Source organism: Lagopus muta, chromosome 11, assembly GCF_023343835.1.
Source record: "Lagopus muta isolate bLagMut1 chromosome 11, bLagMut1 primary, whole genome shotgun sequence".
Lineage (NCBI taxonomy): Eukaryota > Metazoa > Chordata > Aves > Galliformes > Phasianidae > Lagopus > Lagopus muta.
The window spans coordinates 3,505,507-3,518,611 of NC_064443.1; the positions used below are offsets into that span (position 1 = coordinate 3,505,507).

Consider the following 13,105-nt stretch of genomic DNA (forward strand, 5'->3'; position numbering starts at 1 on the left):
GGAAGATGATGATTTGTAGTTACAGTGAGAATGGTGACCTACAGGGTATTCACAGTTGAAGGTGGTTGTTGTGAGATGTGGGATTGTGAAATGGACCTCTGTCTTTGCGCTGTTCATTTTTTATGTTGTTTTGGCTGATGACTGTATGTATATCTGCACGAACCTAAGAACGAGGCTGAGATGTGGTGAATGAAGCAGCAGAGAAGTCTAAGAAGCTGTCAGAATTGAGTGTTTATGTTTGAAATCTCTTGGCCACAGAAGGTGTGCAGAGAGGTAATCCTTAACAGTGTTCAGAATGAGTTATCTGAAGAATGATGTGAGAGCATGAGAAGAGACATAAGAGTGGCATGTAAGCATGTGGTTCTCAAGGTCTTTCTTGCAGTTGTTAACCAGGGTACCTCATTGCTGAGGGTAGCATCAGATTTGACCATGTAAATAACATAAAATTGACCAAAACTTGGATACATGTTCTCTTGCCCATGGTGCATCTGTGCAGATTTCTGAAGGCAAGCAGTGTTGAAGTCTCTTCTGTATGAAGTCTCTTCTATACATATATCTATAATAATATTAATTGAAAGTACACCTGCTGTAATGATGAGAAATTGTGCCTATCTTGCAGAAATTGATGGGAGTTGGCCAGTGAAGTACTTCTAGATAATGAAGCATTGCTAAGGTGGTAATGAACTGTCAGCTTCATAGGCTGGGTGGTATTATTGATCGTCAGCCTAAATGTTTAGGTATTTGTGTTCAGAGGCTTTCTTCAGAAGGCTGAAAATGAAGGGAGATGGTGCTTTTGTGTGCAGGTGGAGCAGTGTTACTTGAATGTCATGCAATTACAGTGCAGTTTAACAGAGAGAATTTGTATCCCGCAGTGTGAATGATGGTAATTTTGAGAGTTAAAAGCCTGTCTGAGGGACAAGCATCTGAGCTGTCATGTAAGCCATGTGTGCAGTAATGCATCCAGCAACCTCTGCAGAGCTGCTGACCCACAGATACCAGCTTTTCCAGTTACATGCAACGTTTTTGATAAAAACTATTTTAGAACGTGCAGACCAAGTTTTTCCATTTCAGTGTTTCTCCAGAAAATCTTGTTGAAAATGATTAGTTCCAAAGTATAACTTTCTATGCCTTATTCTGAAGTAATTGCTTTTATGTAATCATATGCTGGTTGAAGGTTGCTAAGCAGTCATCAGTGATTCTGTTTTAATTGTGACAGCTGTGGCCCACCCTCCTGTTACTTGCATAAAAGTTGCCACCACCTACAGCATTTTGTAGCCATCTTCTTTTTGTCAGCGTTTTGTCTCTGAGTTTGGTATGATTGCATCGTTGACATCGTGCACCTCCACTTAATTTCTTAGGTATAATCAAATGCTGACACACTCAACACTAGATGTGTGTGCTTGTGCCAGCACTGAGTTCTCAGCTGTCCCTGGGCAGTTGATAAGAATATCTGTAAACACATCTGTGGGGTGTGATGAGGAGAGATCATGTTGGTCTATTGCCCTGTGCTGTAGTGGAACTTGTGGAACTGACTGAATTAACCAGCAAGGGCTATTGGATAAGGAAGCTGTGCTCTTTACAAAGTTATTTAATGGTCCTAGCTCTATCTGTTCTCTTGTTTGCTAGGCTGAAAAATAATAGCGTGTTGTGTTTGTTCCCATTTGACCTTGGGTCCAGTGTGAGCACATGAGAAGCTTGTTGAAGAACAGAATTCTCTTTTCTGTATTAAAGTTCTTCACAACTTTGCTGTTGCTTGATTTTATAATTTTTCAGTCCTCTTGGACTAGTAGATCACACCTGAGCAAGCAGAAAAATAAGGTCTATTGAAGAGATCTATTTACAGTAATCTCTTATTTTGATTCTTTGCTACATTAATGCTCCGCATACGTAATTTTCAAGTTTGTTAAGGTACACAGCAGTTGATGAGAATTTCAGTTGTAATGAATGGTACTTCAGCAAATATTAGCTGAGTGTATTTGGAAAGTCATGTTTGCGTTGTCTCATTTCAGGTTCTACACTTTGCTGGTGCTGTCCACTGCTCTTTTTGGAAGACCTCCTTTCAAGAATGTAATTGTAAATGGCCTGGTTCTTGCCAGGTTGGTATATAAGTTCTTTCCCAAACTGATTTGTGTTCAAGGAATTTAATTTTTTTTAATTGTAAATTAAACCTGACATGAACTCAAGAGTGTGAGGTTTACACATCCCAGTGTTGCACTTGCTGCTTTCCAGTAGGATTTGTCTTTCCTAGAGAGTGAAAATGAGTAGCAAATCAGGATAGGAAGGGATGGGAAACAAACTGTATGATTGCAGAGCAAATGAGATTAGAAATGTAGTTGTAAAAGAAAAGGGAATCAAATGTAGTATTTGAAATTACACCTTGTTTTGAGTCAGTCTCTCCTACCCGCTGGCAAAACAAGTGTGTTTCCCCCAGTTTCTCCAGGGAAGATGGATTTACTAGTTGAATGTGTAACTTGGGGTCCTCTGGATATTTCTTCTGATGCTCACATGGGTTCAACATTCACAGTGAAGTGGTGTGCTAGTATTACTATGTCTTTGTTAACAAGGATGTAATAGGACTGGAAAAAAACAAGCTGGATTTGGAGGAATTATTTACTTGCCTATTTATTATGTGAATTCTGAATTTATTTCTGCAATCTGATGTTTTCCAGTGATGGCCAAAAAATGAGCAAAAGGAAGAAGAATTATCCTGATCCAATGGCTATTGTAAATAGTTATGGAGCTGATGCACTAAGGTAGGATTTTTTTTTTTAAATTAGTGTAAAATCTGTTTTAGTTTACTGTTTATAATATACATGCACCAGTAGGGCTGCTGATAGGTATTTGACTACTAGAAGTAAGAAGATGTTGGTTTTGAAAAGCACCGGACACGTATGGCAGCCAACAAGCTGAGCAGGTGACCTAAAGAACTTGGCAGTAGTTAGTGCCTGCTCTTTTATATCTGCCTTCCAGGCTGGTGCAGGCTGAAGGTGTTGTGCTGAATGCAGACTTCTCGTCTGAAAATGTCTCCAGCTGTTTTTACAGGACGATACTACTCAGGCTGGCATGTCTGCTACTGCAGCTAATATTTGAATTTACCTACTGAGAGCTGAATTGTATCTGTATGAATCAGTCCTATCAGTTTTCTGCTAACTGCTTGTGGAACACTTGCTGCCTACTACCCAGATTTGATGCTGCTTATATTATCTTTTTCTAAGAAGAGAGTTTTTCTTTTCTGTTGGTTGAAGTATGCAGTATGTAGTTGTGGCAGTGAAACCAGAAGAGCAGAAGTGGAGCAGCTTTCTGTGTGTACATAAATTGTCCTATCAGAGATTAAGCACACAGCTGAAGTGTTTCATTAAAATTATCCAAACCTATAAATGTAATTATGCAGTTGCCTGGTACTTTGTCTAGATACTCTAACTGGGTGTGTGAAGTGGTACCTCGAGATAAAGGTGCAATAAAGACGTGTTAATAACTGAGTGTACTACTTATGCATTTCTCAGGAGTCATGTAATCCTGTTTATATATAATATATATAAGAAAGACAGGCTGTCACACATTTCATTATAGGCTACAATTGTGTGTAGCAAGGATTGGTCCGAATAAAAGCTTTGTGTGCTGGGGGTTTTTATTTGTGTAAGACACTTACTGCTGTATTCTAGATGATTTAAAAAGAAAAATGGATGCAAAGCTCTTTATTTTTTTCAAGCTTTAGCATTTTAAAAACCTCGTAAATGATCTTTGTGTATATGCTAACAATGGAGTGTTGGATAGATTTCTCAAATTCAATCGAATTGTTCTTTAAAAATAGTCAAGGTCTATTTAGCAGAATGTCAGCGAATCTGTAGCTGAAACAATGAGTGAAAAGACTTTGAGTTATTCATAGCAGAGATTTTAAATCACAAGTGGTGTTTCAGCTGAAGCAATCTGCCTTTTTTGGTTTTAAATCTGAAACACCAGAAGTTACGCTTCCATTATTCATGTTTTTTGTTTTCTGGAAAGCTAATTCATTTTTCTGCCTGTATACTCATTCTTTAATGTCACATTTATTTATACCTACACCCACATAGAGAGTAAAAAGCATTACAGACCGGGCTCATTTATGGAAGGAGTTCTGTGATTCAGTTGTCTGTGCTTATTCACTGAAGCGCTTGATGTGTTCTGTTTATAGAAAAAGCTGCAATTGAGTTTTTCCTTGGCACTGCTTTCCCTGCAGAGTTTCTTTAGCTTTTGCATAACGTGTGTACATGCACACATACATATAAATAAAGAATATTTATACACTTCAACTGTAGTTCTCAACTATTTCTAGCAGTAACTTAATAAACAGATCAACAGAAAATATTCATGTAGGCTACTTAAGTGAATATGGTATGGGTAAATAGAATAAATAGCTTGGTGGTACAGTGAATTTAAAGTCCAATTTTATGTTTCCTGAAGCTTGAGTGCTATGTGAAATCTGTAAGCATTGCCAAAAACTTCATATATTTCCAGAGTCAGATAGGTGTTAGTTATGTTGGAAAGAGAATTTTCTTGCCATAGTCCTTATTGTCCCTTTGCTTTCCTGTGTTCTGAGGTAGGCATTGCTGTTGTTATACTCTCTGTTCTTAAGATGCAGAACAAACAACATAGGCTGCTGCTTTAGAGAGGTGAAAAGAAGGTTACTGCGTTACCTCTCGTGCATTATTCTGTCAGCTCCCTGTATTGGTGTGATCTGAAGGTTTTGCTTTGTGCTCGATGCCTGGTATCACCAGGTCTAACCAAATTGTTACAAGTCCTCCATCATCAGGTATCACCTTTCTCTTTCCCATATGGATATTGGTGCGAGTATCTTTGCAGGGACAATATCACAAGGCAGCAGTCTCCTAGCATTCACCTGTTGTAAGGCAGTGTAGATCTGCTGTATTGAAAACCAAAGCAAACAAAAGCCTGTAGCCTTGGACAGCTACTTTGCCTTTAGTTTCTTGTTGTTAGAGATAATGTGATTTCTCGTAGTCAGGTTCTTCAGAGTGCTGCTGAGGTGGGTGCAGCTTAATGGGTACTTCGGAGTTGGGATTAGTTTTATGCTGCTTCCTCCTGTGATGGTAAACAGTGGAGGCAGTTTGTGGTTTGTTCTTAGATTCCTTAACTGCCAGCCAGCATGGAAATGGATTCTGGGTGAGTGCCAGAGTAGCTCTCAGATTAGGACCGAAGTTATGTTTGAGTTCTCCAACAAACAAGTGATAAGCACATACACAAATAGTGGCGATGGGAGGTTTGGTTAAATGCATGTTTATAAATTCTGATTTCATATCAGGGCTTACTGGTTCATCTCTAGTTCGTTATCGTGTCTAATTGTTCTCTGCTTCTGTAAATCCATAATCTGACTTCAGCTATCATGTTTGAAAATACTTTTTTTTAAATCTATTTCTGAAAATGCCCATTTCTATTCTGCTGATCTTCCTGCATTATTGTCTGTTCGCTCAGACAGCTCTGTTTTTGTGTTCTGATTTTCATGCAGGGAGCCTCTCTGGAGAGTTTATGGTCTGATATTTTTGAATGTGCTGTGTCAGACCACATTAAGTTTTAAAACCTCCTAAAAGAAGTGTCTGTGAAGATAGATTAGTTTAGAATCACGATTTTTAATGTTGAGAAAACGTGAAGAAATGAGTTAATAAATTCATTTTTATTGAGAAATGCAAAGTCTCCTAAAAGTGTTTTATTTATTTTGAACTCAGAAAGTTAAATGAAATATATTTAAATCAAGTTCTTTTTAAGTTTTATGATACCTGAGTAAGATCTGTTTTTTTTTTTTCTTTTTTCTTCAGTTAGCTTGATAGATACCAGTGTGTCTCAGGGAATAAAATGGGGAGTCTATGAAGGTGTTGTGTGGTTTGGTTTTGGTTTTTGGGTTTTTGTTTGTTTTGTTTTGTTTTTTACAAACTCAGTCAGTCAGGAAGCCCGGGATGTGTGCTGAGGAGCTGCTGGCTTAAGAGAGACTGATGCTAGGAGGATCTTGCTGGGCAGAGCAGATTTCGTGCATCCTTGGCTGAAGGCGCTCTGGTTCTGAAAGAGGCTGCTTGTGGCAGGGTCGGGTTCATCTGAATCCTCTGCTTTGCTCTTTCAGAGCTACTTCTGGAGCTTAGGCGTGTTTGTACTTGCAAGAGGCAAATCTTTGTTCCTCTTTTTGGACTGATTTTCTTGGTGACATTGCTTTCTGCTGTTTTACTGATTTGTCTGTTCTGCATTGCTCCTCAGCCCTGTTTGCAGTGGGCCTGAAGCTTTTTCTAATTGGCAAAATTATCTAGGTTGAGTAAAAAGCACTGTTGTTATCAAGGGAATAAAATATCAGGTGGCCTTCTAAAGATAAACACTAATCCTTTATATTCACTGCTTGTTTTGATACTGTGATAGCTTCAGACTACCTGTTGGCACTCCAATTAACTTCTAGAATATAAAATAAAATTTAAATTCTGATTCAAAATCGGTATGCAGGATTATAAAAGTAATCCTGTGGCACTAGAAAGTAAATTGCCTTATGTTCAGAATGTAACTTGCTTACAGAATTGTCCTTTTCAGGGTTCTCAGTATGAGGCTACTTATTTGAGCATCTTTCTCTTGCTGTGCAGCTCTTAGAATTCACTGTGTGCTTACACGTTTTTGTTACCATATTCAGTCTTAAGCTTTTATATGTTCTTGTTTTCAGGTTATATCTTATCAATTCTCCAGTGGTAAGAGCAGAAAACTTGAGATTTAAAGAGGAAGGAGTAAGGGACATACTGAAGGATGTCTTCCTGCCCTGGTACAATGCATATCGCTTCCTAGTTCAGAACGTTCACATCCTGCAGCATAAGGTATGGATATCTCAAGCATCATAATGCCAACTGGAAGGGTTTTGTGCACTTTCCCCTCTTACTGTGGAGCAGTGTCAGAGAGATTTAGGTTTGCAGAGAGCTCTTTGTAGACCACCTGGTCTTGAGCCTCTTACTCAAAGCAAGGCTGGCTTCCTAGGTAATTCAGATTGCCTGTACTCACACTGCAAGTTCCTCTGCTCTGAGAACATTGCTTAATAGCACACAGGTTTAAAACAAATAGAGTTTCAAATAAGTAATGAAAGGAAAGGCATTTTCAGCAGCAGCTGCTGTGACAATTTCTTGAACGAACTCATGTACTGTGACTTTAATTATGAATCTGCATAAAAGTATTTAACTTGGGAATACTTGATACAACACATAAGCCACAGCAATATGTTTGCCTTCTGTGATGTTGACAGTTAATTATTTTTAAAAATTAAATGTAACTTAAAAAAAGAAATGGAAAGAAAGGTAAATCATTTGCAATAACGCTTTGGACTTGTAGATTAAATTTGAAGTAAAAATGCTGGATAGATTACATGAGTTTCTATGCTTCTAGAATGAAAGCAAGATGAATATTTCCTATAGTAATACTTCTTCTGAACTGAAGACTTTGCATGTATGTTGTATAGGTTTTGTTGAAACCATTTTTATTTTTTTCAGCTAAGATTAGTGATAAAGTTTCCAGCTTGCTCGTGCAGACTTACATGGGAGTGGGGAAAAAAGTCCCAACCTTGTAGTACACATGAGATTACAGTGGCAGTTTAATCACTTTGGAGAGCTGCCATTTGAAGCCATAAAGGCAGCTGACTTCAATAAATAATACAGTAAATGGCTGACTTAAATAAATGACTTTATCTTTTTAACAGCCCCTTTTGGGAAGAAAGTCTGGTCGCTTCAGAGCCTAATATTTAATGAATCTTTTTTCAAGATCCCTAGGCAGCATTTATCAGACAACCTTGTGCATTGCCCACAAATAGATTTCAGCTTTTGTTTAACCTCTAAATTATCTAATGTGTGCTTTGCTGTGATCCCATTAAATCTCACAACTAGAGGATGGAAGACCCCAGTGGAAAGTCCAGGTGCTTAAGCAAATAGCTTTGGTGATTCAACAGATGTACGTCGTCTTTATAGGCAGTGAAACAGTTTCTTTGCACCGAATTAGACAAAATAATGAGCTATTGGAGCTGATACTGCTTAAATTGGATTTAATGCTCAGGTTTTAACAACTTTTTTCATTGTATTCTACCTCCTGTAAGAAACTACAATCTCATTGTCTTGGGTGAAGTCTAATAATAGTTTTCTGCTTACTGCAATTACCTCCATAATTGAAGTCGGTTTAACGATTGCTGACCTAGCTCTGGGATTGCTGCACTTCTGGGGGCACAGATATACTTTTATTCTAAGAGTCTTTTCCTTTATGCTGCGTAAGTGGATGCATAATTATTGGGTTAAATAATCCAAGCAGAATTTTTACCTGGATTCTGAGGGAAGGCAAAGTTCAAAGACTTCTAAAACCCAGCAGTAACTCCAATTTCAAACCAGCAGACCTCCCAGCTTCATTTTCAGCTGGCTATAACATATGCCTGGAGGTGAGGCAGTTCATGCACTGGGCACTGTTCTTTCTTATGGCCTTGCTTACAGTATCCTGCAGAATCTGTGAAGTGTTACAGAATTTCTTCATTGCTGTTCTGGTAACAACAAAGCGCACTGTTGGGGTGCCTAAAATTCTACCCGCATTGTTTGGTTTTCTTAGTGAGGATGGTTACTTTGTTCTGTTTTTTACCCTGCTGAAATTGTGATCTTAAAAATTATATCTTTTCAATGTCATTCCTCCAGATACAATTCATGTTGGTCATTGTATTTCTTGTAAACATTTCAGAGTTCTCCTAGATAAGAGTGATGTAAATTCAAGAGACCTACTCTGAGTCTGGGGGCTGTGATTTACACTGCAAGCAGGGAAGGAGCTGCTGCATACTGTTGTGTGCTGTGCTACATTTTGTCTGCTTAACAGATGGAAATAACAGGACTCCTTTGCAGCTGGGAGTGTTGAGTGGTGAGATCAGGAGCAGTGGAAGTCCAGGTTTTCTTTGGTTATTTCTGTTACATCTTCCTGGAATTTAATTTTCTCTCTTAGGAAATAGTGTAACACAGCAAAGGTGACAAGGTAGTTAGGACTGACAGGTGGTTTGATACAAAGATTTGAATGTAAACCCTTATGACTTGAAAATGTGTTTTTATGTTGATGATAGGATGAGGGAAGAGAATTCCTTTACAATGAGAACACAGTTAAGGAGAGCAATAACATCATGGATAAATGGATTCTTTCTTTCACCCAGTCGCTCGTTCAGTTCTTCAAAGCTGAAATGGCAGGTATGCATGTGTTTGGTGGGGTGAGTGGAATTTTTGATCAGAGAATGAGCTATTTCACCCACAGACCTCCACGTTCTACTTGAGACGTATGGATAAAACTGGGTACTGTGTAATATATCAAATGCTGTTTGTGTGGGTGTAAACACAGATTTTGCTATGCTGAGATTTTGAAAGGTAAGGAGGCACTTCTGTCACATCTAATCCTGTCAACTTGGTGCTGCAGCTTCTAGCTATAACTTCTAATGTGCTTGGGGCAATTGATAGTACTATTACAGTAGCTAAAAGATGGCAGTGAAGAGAAAGTGAAATAACAACTGGGGAAGCTGCAAAAAAAGAACAACCAATGCCAAAGTTCCCAGTGATTAAATCAGCTAAAAAATATTTTTGAGCAGTACATGGGTGTGAGGGAACAAACTTCCTTGCATTGTTGCATGGAGAGCATTTATTTGTAATCATTCTGGGAAATCTGTAAAGCAGGGCAGAATTTGCTGGGATACAACTTAGCTTTAAAAAGATCCTTGCTTTTTTTTCTTCTGCATATGTTGTCCTTTTGATCATTGCATAACTCTTAATGTTCATATTGTATGTAGACTGTTTAAATTGCAAAAAGAAGAGACGAGCCCCTGGAGTAGTCAGATTCAGCAATCTTGCCATCTTGCTGATGAAGTCATGATCTGATCAAGTTTGGGGATCTTTAAAGACACTGGATTCCTTAGCATTGGAAGGGAGGTGGCTTTTGTCATTCCAGTCACTGTTTATGAGCAAATGAATGCCACCTCCCCCCCCCCCCCCAGTTCCAATGATCTGAAGTTGCCCTCAGAAGAATTTTTAGAAGCCTTCCACAGGTGTACTTAGGTCTGGGGAAAGAAGGCATTAACGGGGTGATAGATAAAGCTGGGGTTAAGGATACAGGACAATCCTCTTCTGCATCAATCCTCTCTTGTGTTCCCTGTCTTAGACTGGCGTGTTCACTCTCACCAAGAAGTTAAATATGATTATCTTGCTGCAGTAAATCAAGCTTGTTATTTTGGTAATAAAACTTAGGTGAGGTCATCTAAAAATATCTCATTAAAGGAAAAGAATCCTTAAGCTACAAAGGGCTTTTTTTGTTTTGTCTGTCTGTTAGAAATGTGAGTTCTTCCTATGAGCCACCTTCTTACCAAATGATGGTGTTGTGCATTTCATGTGTTACCCCCCAGAAATTGAGCCTATCCAAGTTTTCATGCTCCTTATAGGAAGGAAAAAAATTTTGAGGGAGAGTGGAAAGTATGTGTATACCTGAGATCTTGGGTATGGAACTGGGAAGGAAATAGTATTTGTAAATAGTATTTGTAGGAAGATGATTGCAGCTAGAAGCTAGAGATCTGCTCTGAGGTTTTTTTTGGGAAAATTGAAGCTAATGAAAAAGGGTTGTTTTCAGGCTAACTTGAATCTCTTGTGAAATGTGTACTGTTCCTTACTGCTTTTCTAACTAGTTTCCTAACTCCATAAATCACAGTTAGAAAAGAGCTGGGTGTTTGGCCAGCTGTGGGTGCCCCATCCCTGGAGTTGCCCAAGGATGGGCTGGAGGGGGCCCTGGGCAGCCTGATCTGATGGGGGGAGCCAGACCGTGGCAGGGGTTGGAACTGGGTGGGCTGTAAGGGCCCTTGCAAACTAAGGCATTCTGTGACTTCTCAGAAATACAGATTCCCCTATAAATAATTTCTTCCCTATCACGGCATGACTCTCTTGAGGGCTTTTTTTTTTTTTTTAGGTTTAAATACCAGCCCTCTACCTTAAAGAGATCTCTGTTTTAGAAAATGCAGTGACAAGTGTAACAAGGCTCTGAAAGATCCATTTTATTCAGTAGTTGTTTGATTAATGGAACTGATTCAAAATTGAGATGAAAAAATACCTTGCTTTTTAAAGAAGTTGCGTACAAGTTTAACATAAACTGTGTAATATTTAAGCTTTGAAAGGTTAAAAAAAAAGAAAAACACTCATGTGAACAAGTCAAGGTTTTTCTCATTGCAGTAAGATGCTCTTGATGAGCTTCTTCCTTCTTCTTTTTTTTTTTTTTTTTTTTTGGCTGGTGATTCTCCATGCTTTCATGTTGCACTGAACTTGAGAATACATTTATATTTGTCTTATCTTGTCAGGTTTGCTGTTACTTTATTCTTTTCTACTGTATTTCTTGGGGAAAACAATAAAAAAAAAAAAAAAGCAAATAATTATCCCCGAATTAATTGAAATAGGTGTCTCATTTTAAATCAGGCCAACAAAAAAAGATACTGGCAGTAATTGATAATGAAACTTCATCGTATGATTCTACAATAATTTCCGTTGAACTCGTGGTGACTCGGCTGTATTTATAGCATGCACAAATCTAGGATTTGTCAAATCCTTCACGATTAATGGTCTCTTATCCACTATCCTCTTTGCGAGTCAGATAAAAGCATAAGGCTTCCATAATGCATGTTTGCGTAGGATTAGGGAAGTAATTTGGTGGCAGATACTTGTCTTGAAGCATGAAACAATGATGTGTAATTTCTTAATGTGGTCTTAACAGTGTTTGTAATCGCGTTTTTAATCTTACTTACAAAAGTGTTTCTGATAAAGTTTGATGTTATCACAGAGCTGTTAATGATAAAGTATTTATTTAAGTGAGAGGCTCGATGGAGGGAGCCAATATTACCTACAGTCACGTTTTTCCCCTCTAGCTTACAGGCTGTACACAGTAGTGCCTCGGTTAGTGAAGTTTGTAGACATTCTGACCAACTGGTATGTGAGAATGAATCGCAGAAGACTGAAGGTATGCATCTTCTTCTGTGTCTTGCACTGAAAACAAAAAACAAAATCCAGGCCTGTGTTAACTTCATACATAGCAGCTTCCTGATGTTACACAAAAATCTTTATGCTGTTCTAAAATACTGTCAGTCTGTACCTGATAGTGGAAATGAGAAATAAATGGGTTTTTTTCCTCTTTGCTTTGAGGAAAACCAACCAAGCAAACAAAATGGACAGTAATTTTGTTTCATTTACTGGGTGGGGTTGAACAAAAAGAATACAGTTCATTGCATTAATATAGGAAATCTTGGGAATTAACTGAAATGCGTGTATAGTGATCCTGACATGGTGATTGGTTAGGTTTTTTTCCCCAACTCATTTTTAATTTTATTTTGACAAATGCTTTGAATAGGGTGAGAACGGGACTGAGGACTGCATTATGGCCCTGGAAACCTTGTTCAGCGTTTTGTTTTCCATGTGCAGACTTATGGTAAGACAATTACAGCCGACCGATTGACTTCTAAAAATGTAATTACTCTAAAAGCATGCATCTTTTGAGTTGTTCATAGAAACTCAAGGTGTAGAGTTCTCTCCTGACATGAGGAGAGAAGGTGTATTGCTGCTGGCGTGCTCATTTCCCACCTTCTCCTTTTTTTGGCTTGTCTGGCCAATGCTACTGTAAAGAATGCAAATGCCACCTAGCTTAGAGACATTCAGAGTTCTTATGTGGTAATCAAGCATATGGAGCTGAGGAAGAATGTCAATAAGTAGTACCATTTATTTCACTCTGCTTTTTGAGTAACTTCATAGGTATGTATCAAGGACACTGAGCTTTCTGTTTTTGGTGAGCTGTCCTCATGTAATTCGTAAGCATTACTGATTATACAAACAATAAAGAAATGATAATGAATGAATGCAACATTACAGGCTCCATATACTCCATTTATCACTGAACTGATGTACCAGAATCTGAAGACACTTATTGATCCAGCTTCGGTTCAGGAGAAGAATACTGAAAGCATCCACTACCTCATGCTTCCCCCAGTGAGGTAAGAGGTATCTGCTGTGGTGCAAAGTGAGTTTTTACTGGTTTTTCTATTTTTTATTATTCTGGATAAGCCTGTTTAAAACTG

General features: G+C 38.3%; 1 protein-coding gene across 2 annotated transcripts in view; it reads left to right on the forward strand.

The window, feature by feature from the left end:
- IARS1 (isoleucyl-tRNA synthetase 1) overlaps positions 1-13,105 on the forward strand; it is a 92,495-nt gene that overhangs the window by 51,272 nt on the left and 28,118 nt on the right. For both annotated transcript variants that reach the window (XM_048957822.1, XM_048957823.1), the window contains 7 exons: positions 2,010-2,096; positions 2,670-2,753; positions 6,686-6,833; positions 9,086-9,206; positions 11,906-11,997; positions 12,385-12,462; positions 12,900-13,021. In XM_048957822.1, coding sequence (XP_048813779.1) covers positions 2,010-2,096; positions 2,670-2,753; positions 6,686-6,833; positions 9,086-9,206; positions 11,906-11,997; positions 12,385-12,462; positions 12,900-13,021 — 732 coding nt within the window. The remainder of the gene's footprint in view (positions 1-2,009; positions 2,097-2,669; positions 2,754-6,685; positions 6,834-9,085; positions 9,207-11,905; positions 11,998-12,384; positions 12,463-12,899; positions 13,022-13,105) is intronic.